The sequence below is a fragment of the Manis pentadactyla genome, chromosome 10, assembly GCF_030020395.1.
Source record: "Manis pentadactyla isolate mManPen7 chromosome 10, mManPen7.hap1, whole genome shotgun sequence".
Taxonomy (NCBI): Eukaryota; Metazoa; Chordata; class Mammalia; order Pholidota; family Manidae; genus Manis; species Manis pentadactyla.
Genome location: NC_080028.1, coordinates 105,480,846 through 105,502,849, shown reverse-complemented (window position 1 = coordinate 105,502,849; position 22,004 = coordinate 105,480,846). Strand labels below are relative to the sequence as shown.

Below are 22,004 nucleotides of genomic sequence, written 5' to 3'. Positions count from 1 at the left end.
CCACAAATAAAGCAGTCACTCTAGAATACAGGTATATATGCCCTTCCGCCTCTACTCCTGGGCTGTACTCGCCTCCTATGCTTCCTCTTCTGTTTCTGGGGAGTAAGAACACGTCAAGATTTTTCAGAAGTCTTTAGTTCCTAAACTACCATGAGACTGAAGAGGTGAAAGAAGGCACAGGAGGAGGGGTGAGGGAGGAGGCAATGCAAAGCAGACAGAGAGACAAACAGCCACAGCAGAGCCTAAGAAGTATAGATTCTACCATTCTATCATTTATTGTCTGTGTTGATAAAGGCAAGAATCCTGTCCTTCAAAGCACTATGATGAGAACTTCATTTAGAATATTTATTAAATACTATAAAAGAAAGTGATTGAACAGTTCAATGTAGTGTATTTACTCCAGTTTAGCTGTATCTAAGCATCTGCCATACGGTGTATATTTCTGAGGTTAAAGACTTTTTTAAATGACATTCTCAGTAAATCACCTCACAAAATTTAATTCAAGTTTTTATGAATATGTGTAGCTACATAATGATGCCATCAAAAATTTTAATCCACAAGTAAGAATTTAAGAAAGTGAGGAATAGGAAAAGAAAATTATCAAACCACCTCTGTTTCTCTGTACTAGAAACAGAGAAATTACTGAAGTAATTGGGCTGAATGTATCTGACTCTAGACTCTGCTCAGGAAATTAATCTTTTAAATAAAATATTATATGTAATCACTTGGATCTCCATGTAAGAAAAAAGTAAATTACTTTAGGTTCAATTTATTCATGGCATAGCTGACTAAATTATATGTATTTAAGGTGTCTTAAGTTGATCAAGGCGCATGTGTATTACAACCCTGTCTTTAATTCACAGAACCATAAATAGCTGACTAGCCATCAGACTGAAGACAGAGCTACACCACACCATTTTTACCTTCAGAGTGCGTATTTGAAACTGGTAAGTTATCCGGCTGATGTGGAAGCGTTTGATGATGCTGAGCTTGGTGGAGGGGATCAGAATCTCTGGGTCCAAATGCCACAACATCTGGAGCATAAGACGACGAGGAGCACACACTGTGGGACAGCTGGTCCTGGGTAGTCAAGATGCTGGCAGATCCAGATGACGAAGTATCAGAGCCAACAATCGGAGCTGCACAAGAGGTGCCATTTTTAAACAGTGGGTCTTTCAAAGGATTCTTATTGGAACTAAGACATCGAGACCTAGCAAGAGGAGGTTACAGTTTCAATATCAAATGATAAAATGTAGAATTAAATTCATTTGAAATATGTTCCTGTGACTTACAGATGTAAAGGAAAATGAGTAGTGGGTTTGGCTACAGAAAACTGCTTCCCTGTGACCATCTGTAGCAGTTGTCTATAAATCTCTCTTTCTTCTTCTTGGACCGTCTATAAAAGAAACAAAATCTTAAACACATCCAGTGAGCCAAGTGTTTCTCAAAGCAGCATCTAGACTCCCAGAAGCTCTGCCAAAGCTCAGGCAGACTCCTCAAGATAATTAAAAATTATGATTCATTAGGGATATTTTAGAAAATTATAAAGTACATATAAAAGGAGTTGAGTGAAGTAAATATCAGATATTATATTTTGGAAAATTATGAGGAATATATGTAAATAATAATGCAAAGAAGCCAGATTCTAGATATGAAACCAGAAGGCAAATTGGCAATCACTTTTGAGTCAACTAAGAGAGTCCCAGAATAAAACATCTGAGGACCTCTTAATTAGGATCCCAACAAACCCTGTGATTCCTGATACCAATTAGAAAGCCTCAAGAAAGTAACTAGAATAGTCAAGATCAGAGTAGGATAGCTTGCTAACAGTCATCTACTCTAGCCAATTTTTAAGAGTATAAGTATTTTCCAGAGATGGCTTTCATCTCTAACATTTATTTACTTTTTTTCTTACATTCCAATACTGAATTTAGAGAAAAGCACATATTCCATAACATGCACTCACTCATTCCTACTCCAGTCCTTCGAGATACTGCACTGAATAAAACCAAGTTCCTTTCCTTGTGAAACTTCCACAGTAGTTAAAAGGGACTGGCAACTAGTCAGGTAGTTATGAAGAAAATTAAAGATAAGGGAATAGCAGGAACAGGGAAGACCTCTGTAAGAAGGTGATATTTCAACAAAAACCTAAATCAAGGGAGGAAATATGTCAAAGACATTTATGAAAGAGCATTTCAAGTAGAGAACAGTAAATGCAAAGGTTCTGAGACAGGACTGTGCTTGATTTGATGTGCTCAGGGAAGAGTACGGCCGCTCTGGGAATGGATTACAGGAGGACAGGTAACCGTGGTAATGCATCTGCACTACACAGACCCCCAGAAGCAACGGACAGCACTCACTACATAACATGCCCCAATCCTTTTGAAAAATTTTAACATACAGTTTAATACAACCACCAATCTTCACAAAATAATCTTAACACTTTGTGCCATGGCTAACAGCATCTGGCACTGTGACATTTCAATATCCATTAGCATTTTATTCAATTACAAATGTTTGTTAAAAGCAGAATGAATTAAGCAATTATCTATGCAAAATAAATAGACACTAAGTTTTCTCTTCTTTACCATGGTTTACTACAGCATGAATTTCAGTTACACTGTCAGTATGAAGTTACTGATCTAACAAGATGCATCTTACACTGTGAGGCATGACAACTCCTTATGAGAAAGAGCTATCCTTAAATTTGAATAGTTGAGCCATAAGAAAAGGTAAAACTAGTTGAGCATTTGTTGGAAAGAGAAACCCCCCCAAAAAAACAAATTTGCAATGTTCTATATGAAGAAAATAAACCCCACTCTTTTATCTTTTACATATTACTGTTGTATTCAGATGATGGTGGTCCTTTTTTTCTAGTGTTTGTGACACAACTGTCTACAGTACTCGGCAGGCACTTTGGTGAGAGCACAAAAATTACAATGGTTAGAAAAAGACAATTACCTCGTATAAATTAATATTAATTACATGTGGAAAGCACACTGGAAACTCTAATGCTATGTAAATGCAATGTCATTATTCAATTGAGTCTCCACAGCAACCCCAGTCCAAAAGTGACTGGATCATAATAGGTATTTAATTGAACAAGTATAGGCACGTTTCCTACTGTATCAATTATATGCTATATTATATTTACAGATTTGATTTTTTTTTCCTTTTTAGGTTTGCTAAATGAATATAACAGTGTCAACAGAGTATCTTTGTTTTGGGGACAGTCTATAATCTCAAAGATCTTATTTGTAATGAGAAAGGATGTAAATTATTTAGCTGGCTTCTTGATTTTTCTTTTACACTGAAGAAAAATCATCCTAATAGAAGGGCATGTACTTTATCGAATTCAGCAAGGTTAACAGTTTTGCTGCCTGAAACAAGGGTTTAGGAAGAATCCAAAAAAGAGAAAAGAGAGATAATTTGATATATGAGAAACCACTCAGATGATACCGAAGATTAAGTCTGCTGTCCAAGAGGAATAGAAGATGGTTAAGAAAAATAACAAAGTCCTGGTAAAATATCTCTTTAATTTCTTTAGAATAGACGATAGCACTCAAAAAGAGTAATTAAAGGAAAAACACAGAAAAGGTAAGTAAATGGAATAGTTAATAAACACTGAAATTGGAAGGAATAAGTGGCTAAATATGAGAAAGGTTCCAACGCTGAATAACTTCTGTTAAAGGTTTTCCTTACCTCTTCTGCTGTACTAACATGTCGCCGCTGAGTTTTCTTGGGGCTCAAAAGATTTCGACGGCATGAACCACTCCAAGATGGACTTGGAACAGGCTTAACAGGGAAAGATTTTTCATATGCAGACACATGGCAGTGATGGTTTGACTTCCCTGTAAAAGTGTTTGATAATCCACTAAAAAAAAAGAGTGTGTGTATGAAAAGATAAGAACAGTAAGAAATCTATCCTAGTGATTATTTTCACTTTCAAGAAATAACAAAAACAAAAAATTAACAGGTAGAGAAATAGATACACCATTTGAGGGAAACCCAAGAAACTATACACGGGTTGCTGCAGCAGTTTCTGCCACCTAAGAAGTCTTACATTATCAAATTATATAACTATCAAACACCTAAAATCGTATTTCTCAGCTTTACAACCTGCAATGTTCCTTTGGGTAGGAACCACAGACCTGAGTGATATGACAGAAAGCATGTCAAATGAGACTCCTTCAGAAAACCTGGGTTCCTATTTACTCCCTACAGCCCCCTAAATTTGGGGCTAAATCCTTGGAGGGAATTATTTTAAGGTTAAATATGCAAAGATGGATAAAGCTGAAGCCTCTCAACTAAGCTTTTAAACTGAATTTGAAAATTTCCTAAAAAACCAACAGAGGGCTCCCATCCTTCATTAAAAACAAGCAGAAACCTTTTTAAGTAAGCTGCATCACGCTCTGAGAAGACTTCTCCTGGCCTCATTATTTTTCTCTGAAGGAGAGATTTGTTTTTGTTTCTTTATACTATTTGTGCCCCAAATACTGGGATCTGGCAGGTTTGTGAACTCAAAACCTAGTCTTATCTCTGGGGTTAGGTTAATAATTTAAAGTGTTTCCATGTGACCATTTTCATTTGTCATTATCTGCAGGTTTGAGGTATCTGCTCTCAGCATAATGAATTTTCTTTCTTTTTTTGCTGAGGATGCAGAATAGAGATACAGAGCTGACTAAACTGAACTTTAATGATCAACCTTTTAAATCAGTACATGTGGTCTGGATCCAAATGATATCAGACTAGGTCTAAAGAAAATCACAAAGCACATAATTCCCTCTTTAACTCTCAAACACTAATGGTCTTACGTGTGTAAGAGTGGGGGAAGAGGAAGAACTAAGAACCTCAGGAACAAGCTTATTTTCTTAAGACGGATGGATACAGCTAGACAAAGATGACAGGGGCAGTATAATTTGGTAAAGATACCCTGAATTCCCCAAAATATCTTTTGTATTTATGCTTCCTAGATTGTGTGTGTGTGTGTGTGTATGCATATGTGTTCTTTAAGACTCTTTCTCCTAAAGAAACAGTATGAGGGCATATTGTAATGCCAGAAAACAAGGGCATTACCAACAATGAACAAGATTGGCTAGACACAGAAGTAAGCTGGAAGGAGCTTCCACTGGCCAAAGTTGTAAGAATGTGAGCACTCAAAGAATAATGATTTTGCAGTGGATTGAAACACATTGCATCTATAATAATGACACCAAAGAAAGAACAGAAAAATTATTTTGAACCACATGAAGTGGCTATTAAGAAGAAACAAAACTAATTTTGAAAAATGAAAAATGAAAAAAAAGATCTAATCATATATCCTGCCTTCCTAGTAGGAAATATATCAGAATAACCAAACAGCCATGACTAATGAAGGAATAAGACACTCCTTTATAGCAGAGTGCCAATAGTAAGTGAAGAAGAAATTATTAAACTAAAAAACATTATTTAATTAACTCTATGAAAATCATTATCAGGTAAAAGGGTGCCAAAAAATACAAATTTCCAGTTATAAAATAAATAAGTCATAGGGATGTAATATGATTATAGTTAACGGTGACTACAGTTAATACTGGTCGTATATTTGAAAGTTGCTAAAAGAATAGACCTTAAAAGTTCTCATTACAATAAAAAAACTTCTTTGCAACTCTATGGTGATGGACGGTAACTACAATTGTAGTTATCATTTCCCAATATATACAAATAGTGAATCATTATGTTGTATACCTGAAACTAATATGTTTTATGCTAATTATGCCTTAATTTAAAAAACATCAGGAAAGGATTATCAATTGATAATATTCATTAGGCTGATGTGAAAATCATCATTTATATAATGCCAGAGTAACATCATTTACATTACATTCTAGTCATGAGGGGAAAAATACCTAACTGTACAATTAAGGACCAGATTGTTAATCCCTAATCCAATCATCAATCTGGTATCACTAATGATAGGAGAATTAGATGTTGGAGGTTATGTATGGGATGAACACAGCATCAGCATTTACTCACATCAAAAACACAGTTTACAAGAAAACACAGAGAGAAGACAAAAGAATGAGACTATGTGGAAGAAACCTGTCAAATCCAACAGATGGAACATTATGCAGAAAAAAGTCATGGCATTAAAAAAAGGAGCCGTTCTAGATTGTAAGAGACGAGAGTAATAACTACCAGATGCAAGCCTATACTGGCTATTGGTTTGAACAAACTCGCTGCAAAGGATAGTTTTGGAAAAACTAGGAAAATTTAATTATAACTTAGTGTACAAGATAAAATTTACTTAAAGGAAAAGAGGAAATGACTGAAAAAGCAGACTAAAAAGAGTATGCACAGTGTGAACTCATTTTTGGAAAAGAAAATGTGTGTAAATGTAGAGAAAAATAACCTGGAAGGGGATATATACATATACAGAGACTTATATTACAGAGGTTATCTCTGACTGCCTAGACTGTGCTGTTTTTTTCCTGCTTATCTGTATTTTCTAATTTTTTACAAAGCACATGTATAGTTTCTGTAATAATGTTATTTAAAAGAATAACAATATGGCATTATTGAACAAAAACAGCAACTTGTCAAATGATGCACATGGAATCTCTTTATGAAGATGGAGTAACAGTATACATTCCACAGTATACCTAGCATATCTATTATGCTACACATGAGTAAGAGAGTGCAAGAGAGAACACCTCGGGAAAGATCTGGAAGGAAACACACTGAGGGAGGGGAGTAAGACTGTGGATAGTGGTCAAGGGTTCTTTAGCTTCACTGGCAATGTTTTAATTTTTACAATGTGAATATGTTAATGATTCTTGCATAGTTTTAAAAAACAAGAAGTGCAGAAACAATCCCCAGAAGTACACGTTTGCAGAGTCCATGTACTGATCACCATAAAATAAGACCATCTGATGGGTTCAAACACATCAGAAAGCTTAGCCTTGACTAAGGAGGAAATTAAATGATCCAACATTCACTAAACCCATCACCAGAGTAAAATTTAAGAAGTCATAAATATATTTAAATAAATACTTTACTAATATAATAAGTACCTGAGGGAAAAGTTTCTAAGCCAAACTTCATTTGCCTTTAATAATCAGTACAAGCTCGGTGAGGAAATAGGGCTAAGAGGGGTAAGGCTCTGCATGCCCTGTGCTCTAGCCAAGCAGCTTAGGTTGGGCTGATAAGGCCACGAGGGGCAGGGCCGCTCTGGTGGTCGGGCTTCTGTTCATGGCACATCCTGTTTCTTCACTACTGAAGTTGCAGAGATGGACTGATTTTCACTTTAGGATTCACAATAGTCATACTAATCCCAAAGGGCTCCAACATATTCATACCCAAGACTTCCCTCAAAACTCCAATGATAAGATTAGGCTTTCAGCAAATTCACTAAAATTCACCACCAAGTAGAAGTTGAAAGTTTAAAATGGATCTGTTCATCTCTATGGGTTAAAGTTCAAAAATGGTGTTACTCTTTTAAAATGTCAGTGTAACAACTGTTTCATAGCCAGCTTCTCTTATATCAGAGGAAGGGCTTGTGAACTAAGCAGCCAGAATACCTACCTTGAGGTCTTTCGGATTTCGAGGTAAAGACTTCGACTGTTTCTTGATTTTTGTAAAGTTGAACCTGATGCTGGAGTGGAATTTCTCCACTGGCCATTTGCACTCTGGCCAAATGTTCTTAAGTCTCCCAAGCCAAAACTGTCTGAGGAAGGTTTGTCTAAAAGAATAAAAGTTTGACTAAATCAAACAATACCTACAGTGTTTCTCCATATGACTTCAACCATGTCCAACATTGTATTCTGAAGTAACGTGGCATATCACCATGTCTCTCATGGAAGAAAGATCCCAGTCTCAACTGCTAGTACAGTCTGCAGTAAGGGAACTTCTACAAACTATAATCGACTCAGCCATACTAACCTGAAAATTGATGAAGGAGCTGAATCCTGCCACAGCCATGTGCCTTATCTGCATCAATGTGACTCCGTGGTGTCCACCAAAAGTCAACATTTTACCCCAACTATATCTTGCAAGCACTCCCAGGCCTGGGCCTGAAAGAAGGTAGGCCAGACCAGTAAGAAAGCAGGTGGAGGGCCAAGGAGAATTGTAATTCAAATGAACAACAGTTATTGCTTAATAAGCAGCTGGGGTCACCTTCCTGTTTTTAATTATTATTTTCACGACTCAAGGGCTCTAAGAGCAGAAATAACCTAATTGTTGCTTATTCAGGCTGGCTTATGGCAGGAATGACCCATTATATACATCTGGTTCTGGTATAACTTCAGTCACTTAATGGCCATAATCACCAGGCATATCAGTTTTTGCTACTGCAATCAGACTGAGGAGTATTTATTGATGATTTGACTTTTCTGACTCGTGGCTTACAAGCTGGGGTAGTAAAACCTCTTGAGGTTTCAGCTGGGAGTAGAACAACTTCTAAACCCTTCTCTCCCTGTCAGCATGACTAGACAATTTAAAACAGTGCCTTCAAAGTAATTTCAGATGTTAGGCTCTGGAACTTTGAGGAGCACCAGTGGAAAAAAGAGAATGATAATTCTCTACTTCCTGAGTTTTTGTCTATTGCCAACATCATTTTGAAAATCTTCTTTCAAAGCATTTTGCTATAGAATTTTGAACAATATTATGTTTATTTAAAATATTTAATGTAGCTTTTGATACTCTACCCAAAACATAAGGCAGCTGACAAAAATGTTAAGTTTTGTATTGTGTAGTTTTTTTCTTTTTATCTTGATCAGGATTATCAAAATTTAGGGTAAATAAGATAGAAAAAAGGCAGTCAAGAAGTGGTACTAGTACCAGTTTATATTCACCAGTGGATAAACCTAACACATTTACTTTCAAAATGAGTAACTTTTCCCCTTTGTAATCAGTATCTATACTTAGCACCTATTAAGGACAGAGACTTGAGGCTGATGTAAAGTCTCATTAAAAGACCAGAAACTATTATCTTTAAATGCAAAGTAGTAACAGTAGAAATCTGTCTCTCATACCTTTTTGCTAAAATTTGATTAGGCAATGATCTAACTAGTGATGTCTACTTGAGGAGGAAGTCTACCAAAAAATGCAAATTACCCTGTCAGGTGTGAAACATTAGACTGAGAATAAGCCAAAGTAGACCCCTGAATGGCATCTGACAGAAGCCTCAGGTTTAAAATGCAAGGGAAAAGCACGGAATCCGGCAGTCTGTTTAGCCAGAAAAAGGTGGTTCCATCCCCCCACTCAATGAAATCACTGAATAGTCCTCATGGGTTGATATGGATCAAGCAAAGCTAGAGAGGGACCAACATGGAGCTGCAAACATTCTTTTATTAGTGACATTTAACCCGGTATTGTCATCATTAAGAGAGCAGACTGCAAATGCCATTAATAAGATTACCTATTATGTGTATGTATACACACACAAAACTATAAGGAAATATACCAAAAATTTAGTTTTGGTTGTTTTCCAGTGATTCAATGATGGGCATTTTTCTACTTTCCTCTATAAATTTTCTACAAGGACAAGCAATACTTTCAAGGATATAATGAAATAAACTTCCATATTTTTAAAAAGTGTCTCAGGCAATCTTATGACAGTACCTACCGGTTGCTTATGTTAACTTTCAGGTTTACTTAGTTACTATAAATGGCAGAATGCTTTAGATCATCTTACCTATTAATGGCAATCTAACATATTTGCCAAAGATAAGATACTGATAATGATTCTAAGCATGAGCAAAATCATGTCTTTTCATCTTAATCTACTTTTCTTTGTTGAGGGTTGAAATGTTTGATTTTCTTATCAACTGTGCTCTTAATAAAAATAGAGATCTTAAAGATTGACCAGCACTGTAAAGTCAAAGTATTACATTTTCTCTGCTTTCTAAGCATTAAAAAAATTTGTTCTTAGTAGTATAATCTCAAATGGATTAAGAAGTAGATTTTCTAAAAGCTTGATATAGAGAGGCAGGCCCAGAAAAGCAGTAAAGGGAAGTGAAGGTCAAGACCCTTGATTCTAAAGTTTGGTGCTTTCCTGTGTTTTCATCTTTGTGGAGGCAGGACAGCAAATGAGAGAGGTGGCAGACAGCAACACGGTCAGAATGAGAAGGCTACTTCAGAGAAGCTGGGGACCCATGTTTAAACCAATCAAGCAATAAAGGTCAAGGGGACTGACCACAGATATCAATGTGAGGATTATCAGAAAAGAATAGACCAAAAGGAGGCAACAAAAACAACTCTGCAGGACTCACCATGAATTGGAACTGGCATGGCAAAGGGACACAGTCACAAAAGCACACAGTGAAAAGGAGATTTGGATTACAGGCTTTAGTACACAAAAAAAGTATACAGACCATTGGCATTCACAGATTTAAGATTCTGATGGTTAGGGAACAGCCTTGAAGGTCTGTGATATGCCCTAAATTTGTCTGGTCAGATTAGATGAAATGAGGTAGTGGCACAAATCTGAATCCTCTGCTTCAGAGATATAGAATGTATTTAGAGAATGAATGTAATAGCTCAGCATCTCCATTTTGATATGGCTTTATCATTCACTGTTATTATTTTCTATTCATTATCATGTAAACAGTAAATGTTATAAAGTAATTTCTTTTCTTTCTCTAAAAAACAGACTTTAAGTGAGAGAGAAAACTTTAGTGTAAGATTCTGATATGGGGACCAATCTGTGGTATGAGGACAAACAGGAAAAGTATAAGTCTCAAGAATCACGTAACCAAGTAGAAAACCAGGAAATATGATCAATATCACCAGAGTCAAGAATATGAGGATTTGAGATGCTCTCAAATATATCCTTTGTGAATATCAAGGGCCTACTTTAAAGGAAATTTAAAGGAAAAAAACTATGTAGACAAATGCTTTTAAGTCATTTATTTATAACAGCTGAAAATGGCAAAGCCTAAACCACAGGGAAAATGATGAAGCGAAAGAAGGCACAGGCCCATCATCCTGAATCACAGCCCCATGAGTCCAGGTGTATTTCTGAATTCATTAATTTTTGGAATTTTAGGAAGATAACCCGGCATATACTTTGTAATTCTTCCAAGTATATCTATCTTATAATCAAATATAATGACATGTCTGCAGCTAAATGTGTAAGTATTCATATTTACAGATACAAACAAGAAACAAAATATAAATAGCTTCATGTCTGTTCATGTAGGTTTGCCAAGGAATGACTTCAGGTCAAGTTTTGATGCCAAATAAATTATGAAAAGATTTCTGGTTTTCAGAGCTTTTCGGGTTTTGGAATTGCACAGAAAGGACTGTGAATATGCATATCAGTTCAATGGATTATTAGAAATCAAGAGAAAAAGGTAAATATGAAGAATAACACATAAACAGATGGAAAAGTAGAAATAAAAATATAGGCTAAAATAAGCTTATATGTGTCAAATCATACAATGTGTATGATGTATACACACAGATAAAAATTAGAAAAGGCCACAGAGTTAGGGAGGAGTTGAGTTATGGTCAGGAGATTTTGAGTACAATTTTCTAAATACAATTGTTTATTACTAAACAATTATTTTAAACTAAAAGCAAATAATCTGTCCAATGGTAAATCAGCATATGCAATGACAAGCAAACACAGCTTGATTCAAATGGAAATATTAATAATTTATTTCATTATCTACTCAACTGTCCTTCCCCTAGGATTAATAATTAGCTATCAAACCAGGTTTCAGGCTTTCTGCTCATCAGAAAGGCCTTTCCAATAATAATGATGGCAGTTACTTTCTGAGCAAATTAACTGATTTTTCTGTACAAATTATGTACATACTATGTGGAGACCATTTCCCACCCTAGGAGAGAAAATTCATTGCCCAGGGAAAAGTACCACCCACCTAAATGACATTTAAATATAATATAAATCTAAAAGAGCATCATACTAACGTCTTTTTAGGGGAAGAGATCTCATCTTGCTGAGAAAGGATCCTGAGGAAGCCAAATAACAACAATAATTATTATTTGCATCTCATATTTATTATCTAATTTATCCTCATAAAAATACCACTGGGGCAGGTTCAATAGTATTACTAATATTCCCATAGTTGTGATAAGGTAAGGGACTGAAACACAAGGAGTGAAGGCATGGAAAGACCACTGTAATCTTCCTGGGGGATCTGCCAGGAGGCTCACCAATAAAAACTCTTGATTCCCCAAGACAGAGCCAGGTCACTGCAAGCCCTAATCTTAGGAAGGGGGCAGATGTAATCAGGTAGGCCAGGGGTTAGGAAAAGCCTCAAGAATGCTGACTTCTGTCATGGATCACAAGTTGTATAGGTAAGCCCTTGAATATGCAAGCATGGCTGTGGCAGGTGCTAGATAGGAACACGTACTTAACATTTCCTGCCCTGATGGAGGGACAAGCTTGGTAGAAATAAGTTTTCAGGATTCATGGTTTCAAGGAGATGAGAAATAGGCTAGCTTTGTATATTAAATCAGTAGAAAATAAATATCCATCACATATATATCTTTTAAAAAAAGTGAAAAACAAAGCTGATTGCTTTTTGCAGTGGCATAATGAGCAAGTAGGAGAATGGATTCCAAACAAAATTTTCCATTAAAAAATACTTGGTTGAGACTATATCAGTGAAAAATCGTAATGACACCCCCCCAACATACATACACACTGTTTATTAAAACAATGTTTTAGTGGAGAAAATATTTTTTGCTCTTGACGTTTTTGCTTTCAAAGATGGTAAACACAAATGATTTGCAAGGAAGAAATCTGAAAGGTATAAATGCCTTGACTCCAAGTAATATGGCATACCTGAATAATAATTTGGGTTATAAGATGCACTTCTCGTAGAACATGTAAAAGATCGATCCAAATTTTCTTGCCTTGAAGGTAAAATCTAAAACAGCAGAATATTTTTCTTAAATAATATTTTTGACAATAAAATGAAATATAAATTTCTATTAGGAAAAATTCTATTAAGATTATGACATATTTCAGAACTCAGTTACATATATATATCACAAATAAATTAAACTACATACTAATAAGAAAACACATAAACAATCTGATAAAAATGAGGCTTCAAGGGGAGAAATGGGCAAAATACCTGTTAGATAACTTAAAGCATGGCTCATTAGAAGGTAAATACACATTCAGTGTACCTGAAAGCCAACGTCATATCTCAAGATCAATCTGGTTTTGATTCTTTCGATAACTTTACAGAGATGTTCTTAATCAGGGATGGTGCTATACCCCAGTACAAATGTGGAAATGTAATTATATATATTCAGTTATCAAAATAATTACTGGGGCAGATGCTACAGGTATTTAGTCCCCAGGGGCCAAAGATGCTCTGCTATGCTCAGGACAGATTCAGACATCAAAGAACTGTCTCATCCAGATTAGTAATGGCTTTCCTACTGAGAAAGACTGCTTTATTAATAATTCTCCTCAAACCTTAATGGACATACAAATGAGCTGGAGAGTAAATGTAGATTCTGATTCAGTAGGCGGGGTGAGGCCTGATGTTCTGCACTTCTAACAAGTTCCCAGATGCTGCTGTTGCTGATGGTTCTTTGAGAAACTAAGCTTTTGCCACAGGGAAATCTCAGAGCTGCTGTATATTTATACATTTTCCCCCATTTATGATAGCAATTTAAAAACACTGTTTTAAAAGAACACTGATCTGTGTTTCAATAATTGTATTATTCAGAGGAATAATAGTTTTCTATCTTATAAAGTATATATATATATATATATGCTTAAACTTTTTGAATGTGGCATTTAAAATACATCAGATGAAAACTTAAGCCTAATTAATTAATTAATTAATTAAGAGGAAAAAATTATTCCTAACCTGATGGTCAGAAAATGAAAGCTGGTCCTCTGGAAAACCTGTTTGTGACAGGAGATGGGTTTTGAAAATGGAATTGTGGTTCACGAATGTTAATTCTCCAGCATCCATCCTCATCCTATCAGCAATATCATCTGGGGAAAAAGTCCAGATTAGTTTAAGTCACATAATTCTTCAGTAACTATTTTCCCATGAACCAATCTTTTCACCTAATAAAACTGATTCCCAAAGAACAACTCTATAGTCAAATAAAACCTCCCCTAACCATTGGCAAGAAATCTGAAAATGTCTTTGTCCAAAAAAAGGCCCATGTGCAGAAACTGGCTCATTTGGAATTGACTGACATCTACCAAATAGCTCAAAACTTGTATAAAAAGAGCTTAATTCAGAGTTTTAAAATAACAAATTTTTCCAAAGAAATTTTTTAATATGTTAACCGTAAAAGATTTTTTTTAATATAAATAGGGAAAAATTTTAACACTCAGAAACAAACACTGTCAGTATACCTCTGTTTAAGCTCTGAAAGGTGATTAATCCACCTGAAAATTTTTTTCTGTAATTATAAGGCTCTGAACAGATTGTCAACTCAACTCTTGTATACTGTAGCAGAACCTTACTTTATAACTACTTTTGAGATTTTGTTACTGTAAGAGCTAGGATAGAAACAAATGAGGTAAGGGAACTCAGTGATTTACACTGTGTGTAACTTTACAGAGTTTACATGTGTGAGCAACGAGAAAAAAAGGAAACAAATGTCCAGGAGAGAGAGGAGGAAGACTAAGGAAAAGAAAGAGCAGCAAGTAGAGAGAAGACGAATGTGGATTTAAGAGTACATGGAATGTTTTAAGATATAACTCTTTAGATTTTTCTACCCATTCCTAAATTGGCTACTAGTTCTGACTTTATATTGATCCCTTTTATAGATGCAAAGAACTACAAATAGTGGAAAATGTTCGAGTCACAATTACTTATCAATGTCACTAGCTAAATGAAATTTAAAACTTACCTTAATCAAGGTAGTCATTGTACAGAAGGTGGTGTAACATAGCACTAAAGAAAAAGACTCTGGAAGCGGGCTGCCTGAGTTTAAATCCTGGCCCTGCCAGTTACAGCTGTATAATCCTAGGCAAGTTTCTTGACCTCTGTGTCTCAGGTTCCTTGCTGATATAATGGGGACAATAATAGTATCTACCCTGTACTAAGTGCCCTTGCAAGGCCGTTCTAAAAGATTAAATGAATTAATATATTTTAAGTACTTAGAACAGGGCCTGGCACAAAGTAAATGTCTGCTTGTGTGCATCTGGCTTTTTCAATACAGTGAATGAGAAGATCCTTCCAAAAGAAGCTATAAACAGTGTCCCAACCAAAAGAAAATTTTTTGTTTGGTATACACAATCACATAATTAGTGTCAGATATCCCTTAAAATTATTATTAAGCACAAAGATACAAATACTGTAAATGTTAGAAAACCCACTCGTTCACTCCAGCTTAACTAGTCTGAGTAACTAACTGAACAACTACCTCATAGTCAGTCTTACCCATGTCAGGTCTTTTCACATCACTGACTTTAGCAAAGATACAAAGTCCTATAAGAGAAGACAGAAAATAGAAATGTTACATACTGACACATCTCCTTCATATAATTATAGAACAGGAAGTCACTTAGAAGTGACATGTGTTCTTAGTGGAGAAAAAGTTAAGGAGGTAAGGAGAGCTGACTTGATGGGAAGAAAATGGGAGCTAGAACTAGCCTGAGGCAGTTCCAAACATTTCTGTAACCTGTGCTATACTAAACAGCAATTAACAGACTACCACAGAATCACAGAATATTACAGCAAGAAGTAAGCTGGAAAAGTCAACCCTTTGGAGATAAATTTGCATACGGTCATAAAGTTGGTGACTGCACTGAAATGACAAACTAGAAATTCTTCCAAATTCATTGCTCTATTACCTCAGCTAAACCATTTTATAAACAAGTGACTGATCCTGTAAGACCCACCTTATAAACAAGTGGTGGTCCTATTAAGTCTTCTCTTCCACACATTTTACTCAGTGGCCAAATATAAAGCTTCTTATATTCTGAGAACAATTGAGGAATATTTCCTTCCCATTTACACTAAGTACTTTCTCCCCCTTCACTAATGAAATTGCTACAAACCAAAGCCCCTTTCCTACATGAAACTGCTTTCTCTTCTGATGTATCTAATTTTCCCAGGAAAAGGAAGTTAAAGACCTAACTGCTTGCAACTAGATTAATAAATACTCGCTTTTGACTTCTTGGATGATTTCCAAGAGCAGGGAACTAGCAATGGTAATAGTCACACATATATACTCACAATCTTGTCACCACATTTTTTTTAAAGATTGAGCATTTCATCTACCTAACAATATCAGGGCTTCAATCTACTAAGGAGACTGGATGACAATAGGTATTCTTTACAGTCTCAGTAACGAAGTACACACACACAAGGAAGGCAGGCTTGAACTTTTCTTGACATAGCTACAGACTAAGCAGAATAATCATCTGATCACCCAGCCTTGCTAGGGAGGATTCCCAAAGAATTCAAGCCTTATATTTAGGCTTCAAACATTTCTAGATGCTCAGCTTAACAAAAGGCTTCCATCCAGAAAGTCTCCAGGTATTCTTTCCCTTCTTTTTTAATTAAGGAGAATTCCCTGGGTCCCAGATTAAGAGGAAAAAATCCCATCAATAAGATAGTGGTGGCTTTTTCATATTTCACTCTTTCAGGCCATTTCATAATTGTCATCACTAGCCTTTTTTGTTGTAGTAGAATGCAAATTTAAAAGCCTGGAGCCTGAAAGAAAAATCCCATGTTAATTTCATTTGCACTCCTGAAACAGATGTGAATAGAGAAGCAAGCAAGAAATCAAAGAATTTTAGAGATTACATCCAGAGTGGTTCAGTGACTGGCCTGAAATCATACAGATGGGGCAAAGGGAAGACAAAAATACAGTATACTACTTCCAAGCAAGTGTACTTTCAACATATGTCAGGGAACTGCACATCCTTTAACATATCCTCATTCAAGGACTGATACACTTTAGCAAGATAAATGTAACCCCTAGCTAAGTCTGGGAAATCCACACTGTTTTATAGTTTTAATAATTAAAGCCCCACATTTACATTTTAATATAAACACACCTAGCTCCTTCAGTGTGCTCTCTTTCTGCCACTTTGCAATTACATTAGAAGAGATATTTTACAGCCCAAGATTCAACAGGAAATAAATGCTGGGTCTGGAACCTTGATGCCAAAAATTCTTATGCTTGCAAGAGTTTGGTTTTTAAAATAACTATCCTAACAACTCATTTCTGAGTTCACATTGGTCCTTTCATTACTGAAAAAACATAACCTGAGCACAAGATAATAGGAAATCTGAAAAAAAAAAAAAAAAAAGATGGCAAAGTCCTGACTGTAACAGAACGTAATAAGTATGGTAAAACATGCATAAGCTTACATACAGGCAAAGAGGTGATTATAAAAGAAACTGTTTAGAGCTATGATGAAGTTACTAAAAGGTACATATTGAGGAGAGGTATTCTACAATTAGCTTTATCCAGGACCAAGATGTGGTTAGAACAATCTATAAGAGAAGGGTATGAAAATGATCATGTAAGTCACTCTACTCTGAACTCTGGAAAGTTACATATATGACAGTTTATACTATATCATCATGTATTTGTTTTTGTTTTTCATATTTCTACATGTAACCTCTCCCAAATAGACTCTAGCACCTTAAACACCTCAACACCCTAACACCTTAAAATTCTAAATATTCAACTTCTTTCACGTACAAACATTTACTGTGCACCAATTACATTCAGGGTACTGGGGATACAAATATGAATAAGAAGGGTCCCTGCAGCTGAGAAACTGTCTACTGTGAGAAGCCAGTCTATAAATGGACACAGCAAAATAATGAAACTAATGCATTTGGTAGGAGGTGTGGGAGTCAGGTAAGGAAAAGCAAAGACTTTCAAAGCAGTAGTCAAAAGTTACATCATCTTAGTTTGAAGTAGCAGAACCTGTTGCTAATCCATTTGTTCCTTCTATATTTAATTCATCAGATGGTTGATATGACAACCATCTTTGCAATCAGGATAATTAACTGGGATCAGGTAAATTTGAATTAGGGAAAAATGAATGAAACTTCTCAAGATATAAACTGTGAAATAAAATGCAGTCTTTATGGTCTCCCATGGTGGTCGCACAGGCATAGAGAGCTATGCAAGCTGTAGAGGCCCTGAGGTAGCCAGGACAACTCATGCTGGGCTGTGAAGATGCCATACAGCCATTCTCACCTGTGTCAGCGAGACTGTCACAGCCCCTGATACAAACCTGAGAAGGGAAACAGCTCTGAATGTTCAAAGAGAACAAAACTGAATGGGAGTCTGGTTCTCATGTCTTTGCTAGAATCCTTTAGGAGAGTAACAATCCTAACCCTTGTTGCCTCTCACGCATACAGGGCACCCGCATGTGCATGGTCTGTTCTTTTAAGACACTACCTAAAGGCATCCTTGACACACTGCTTGATGTACTGCTTAGTGTCACCTCTTTCCTGCACACATCCCCTGCTGTAAAAGGCATATATGCTGTCTCCAGATGAAGAGCTACAGAACCACTCAGAACTTTTGACTGACTAACCACCCTGGTTATAATCCTAAATTTGAGTCTATAAAAACTTTACCTTTCTTAATACCATAGCTGTGCTGATTTCAGTCAACAATTCTTGGCAACTGTGAAGGGACCCAGAACAGGCAGCCTGCGCTCACCTGGAACAATGTGAGGACTTGGCACCTTGGTGCCAGCAGGGGCCCCCAGAGCTCCAGCTGTGGCAGGGTGAGTCTTTTCCTGGGTCTCAGGGCTCCCATTTTTGGTTGACAGTCCCCATGTTTACTCAGTAGTTGTTGGCACCCTCTTTGACAAGTGATGTTTCCTCCATAATAAAAGATGGAGAAGAGAATTTCAAATAATAATGAGCGCCTCAGATGTTAAGACACTGGGAAGAATTAAAGGAGCTCTCTCTCTGAAATGGCCAAGATGGGGCACTTTCAGTGTGCCCAAACTATATTCTTGCATCAGCAATTAGAGAAAGCCAGCTATGAGATTAAACAACCTGATTGGGATGCATATCTTGATTGGCATTTAGAAGTATCCAAAAGGGGGAAATAATCTTTAAATTTTAAGAAGGCAATTGCGCCAACTTTCAGCACTAAAAACTACGGTTCCAGAAGCTGTGACTAGCAAAAATGGCAAAATCTTACTAAGCTTGTTTTGTGTCCTGAGAACTTGGCTTAATAACCATCAGGTTGGAGACCCTATGGCTGAATAGAAATGTGGGTTAAACTACCATCTGTAGCTAGGGTCCTACCAAACTGTTGCCACACCTCAGGGGAATTATAACCTAAAATAACTATGGCCACTAAGGGGAATATTCCAATTAGGTAAAACCGTTTAAGCAGAGTACCTAAAAGCAAGTCTTCAAAATTTCAGAGTAGCTCTATTAAAAGTTTCACCCTAACAGGCTAATGAGAAATTAAAGATATGATGTACCTAAAACAAAAATGGTTAGACTGACTGCTCCCCTCCATCCTCCTTTGAGTACTCATTCCTAGTGATCCACTCTAAAAACTACAGGGCCCAACAACCCTCCACCAAGTTAACCGCCGTACGGACACTCCCAAGTACCCCTCCCAGAGTTGATGGAACTGGGGATGCATGCATTTATCACATCAAGACCAACCCAGTAGCTTCTCCCTAGCCCGGGAGGGATGTGGAAGGGGTGGGGGTAGGCAAATGATGAAGGCTTTGGTGACTCTAGATAAGCTGGGAGAACTGTGTTACTTGAACAGCGAAGGGAGGCTAATAGATACTGACGCCTATAGAAAGGACTCTGAAAAATTGGCAGAAGCCTTGCAAAGGGTAAAAATTTTGACTAGAAGCAGCTCTTCTGAATCTCTGTAATGTGCAGTCAAGAAGGGGAAATAAAATTTCACGTTTCCTCTTCCTTTCCAAAACCAGACCTATTGGTTATTGACTGTTTTTCTCCCAGTAATAGCTGCCTGTGCTTGTTCTGCTTGCCCTGTTCTACCAGCAGGCACTAGGCATGGCTTTCTGCCTGCCTGGGACACACAAGTTGTTGTTGGTCCTCTCATTCAGCTATCGTTGGAATGGCTCTGGAAACTGGGCAAGTAATAGCTTTTGTACCCTCTTCTGGGGACCCCTCCTACACCCAAGGGGTGTTATTCAATACTGCCAAAAATATTTACTGTTTGTCTGGCTGAAAACTGACAAAACATTAAAAAAAAAATTTTTTTTAAATAGCTCTGTCATAACTTGGCCAGATTGGAAGCTGATATTTAGAACCTGATAGGAATTTTTGTTTTTAAAGGTCTTCTTTCCTAAAATTAGAACTATATACCCTGGGGGAAATAAACAAATTGAGAACAATGTAGTTGAATAAATGGATCAATCTATGTCATTATTTACAACTCAGATCTTTGAGGGTTTGAGAACTGTCCTAATTTTATAGATCTTTGCAAAACGGGAAATACAAGTCTAGACACAGGTCAAAGCCCACCTACCTTTACTAGTCCCCAAACCTTACTGGGAACTCTTATCAAGATCATCCTTAATTCCTAAAACTTAAGGAAAAAGAAAAAGAAGGAGAAGAAGATGCATTTTAAAAATACAAATAGCTATATAAGTGCCCTTGCCCAAAATCTAGCCCATAGCTTCTATAACATTACTTGTCAAAACAAATACAAAGGCTAACTTAAATTTGTTGGTTTAATAAAATAGATGTATCTTTAGAATTCCCAGCATTAAATATACCTTTATTCTACCTAGGTTTACTAAGAGTAAGTTCATGTTATCTGTTACAAAATTTATCAAGAAAAATGACTAATGCCTTATGAAGTTTCTTATAGGTAATCTAAACATGATTATTAACAATAAGAAAGTTAAGTAGATATGTTTTTTTAGGTGAACTTTTAGTGGTAATTATGTGTTACGGTATAAGTGGATAAAAATAGCTTGAGATTTTTAATTACCTGAAACCTTAAAGTTATCATTTCAAAGTAAGATGAAACAATGAAACATTAATCACTGAATATAGGTTTACCTGTTTTTGGTCTCCTTATTACAGAGAAACTAAAGATAAATTTAGGTCTGTTAATAAACATGTTTTATGCTCTACTGATAGACTACACTCTGAAGAAACACTTTTCCAGAAATTATGAAATGTATTCATAAATTTGTTAGTCTAAAGAGTGCTGATACAACAGTTTACAACTGCCTACTAATAGTGGTTACTGAAAATTAAGGTTTCTAAAAGTTAAGGATTCTAATTAATATATGTAGTTAAAGCTACTAGAAATAATAATGCAAACATCTCTGTACGCAAGAAAAATTAGATGTGTGCTTTTTGGTAAAAGAAGGTATGAGGAATGGAAAGACATTTTTATTGAGGAAAAAGAAAGCAATTTTGTCCTAAAGAGAAGCTGGCTATTTAAAGAGGGAAAACATAGGACGTAAAAAGAAAGCTGTAAAACGTTTGTACAAAAGGAATCTTAAACAACAAAAAAGAAACTTTAATATATGATCAAGCTGGGTAAGAATGAGTGAATTTGTTATAAGGATTTTAAAAATAAGCTTTAATATCGATAACGTACTTACGTAAAATTGGAGCTTAATTCTCTTTCATCTGCTAAAAGGACAAAATTTTCTTAAACTAGTGGTCTCATCTAAGTAAGAAAAAATAAACAAAGTTTCTTTGCCTTTAATGAAATCTGCCTGGAAGACAAAGACTCTAAGTCCTAGAATTTGAATGAAGGGCATTGAAACAGGCCTGTTTTACCTCCCAGCTCTCCACCCTGTGCTCCACATTATCTTTATCAAGTCTTTGAACACTATGAAAAATTACAAAGTCTTCCCTATTAAAGGAGCCAAGTATTGCTAGCAACTATGTAACCTTTCTACTTGCCTATGAAATCTTTGTCATTTTGGTTAAATAAATAACTCAATATTGTTTCACAATGACCTGTGATCCTATTTGACCAAATGTTTTAAAACCTTCTTGATAAATTCCTGGAGATCTGATATATCTTCGAGATCAAATAATGTTATCATTTGTAATTATTTTACC

At 36.0% G+C, this 22,004-nt stretch overlaps 1 protein-coding gene across 5 annotated transcripts in view; it reads right to left on the bottom strand.

Annotated features, from left to right (window-relative positions):
• Positions 1–22,004, bottom strand: part of SENP1 (SUMO specific peptidase 1) — a 56,210-nt gene that overhangs the window by 30,680 nt on the left and 3,526 nt on the right. The window contains exons 1-8 of one of the 5 annotated variants that reach the window (XM_057487501.1): positions 18,631–20,425; positions 15,375–15,422; positions 13,839–13,969; positions 12,794–12,878; positions 7,564–7,720; positions 3,703–3,874; positions 1,293–1,396; positions 924–1,210 (exon numbers count right to left, since the gene is read on the bottom strand). In XM_057487501.1, the coding sequence (XP_057343484.1) occupies positions 924–1,210; positions 1,293–1,396; positions 3,703–3,874; positions 7,564–7,720; positions 12,794–12,878; positions 13,839–13,969; positions 15,375–15,378 (940 nt within the window). In that variant the 5' untranslated portion in view covers positions 15,379–15,422; positions 18,631–20,425. Of the gene's footprint in view, positions 1–923; positions 1,211–1,292; positions 1,397–3,702; positions 3,875–7,563; positions 7,721–7,920; positions 8,052–11,913; positions 11,956–12,793; positions 12,879–13,838; positions 13,970–15,374; positions 15,423–18,630; positions 20,426–22,004 lie in introns of those variants that run through there. The other 4 variants (XM_036904741.2, XM_057487502.1, XM_036904739.2 and 1 more) reach the window with 4 other exon arrangements.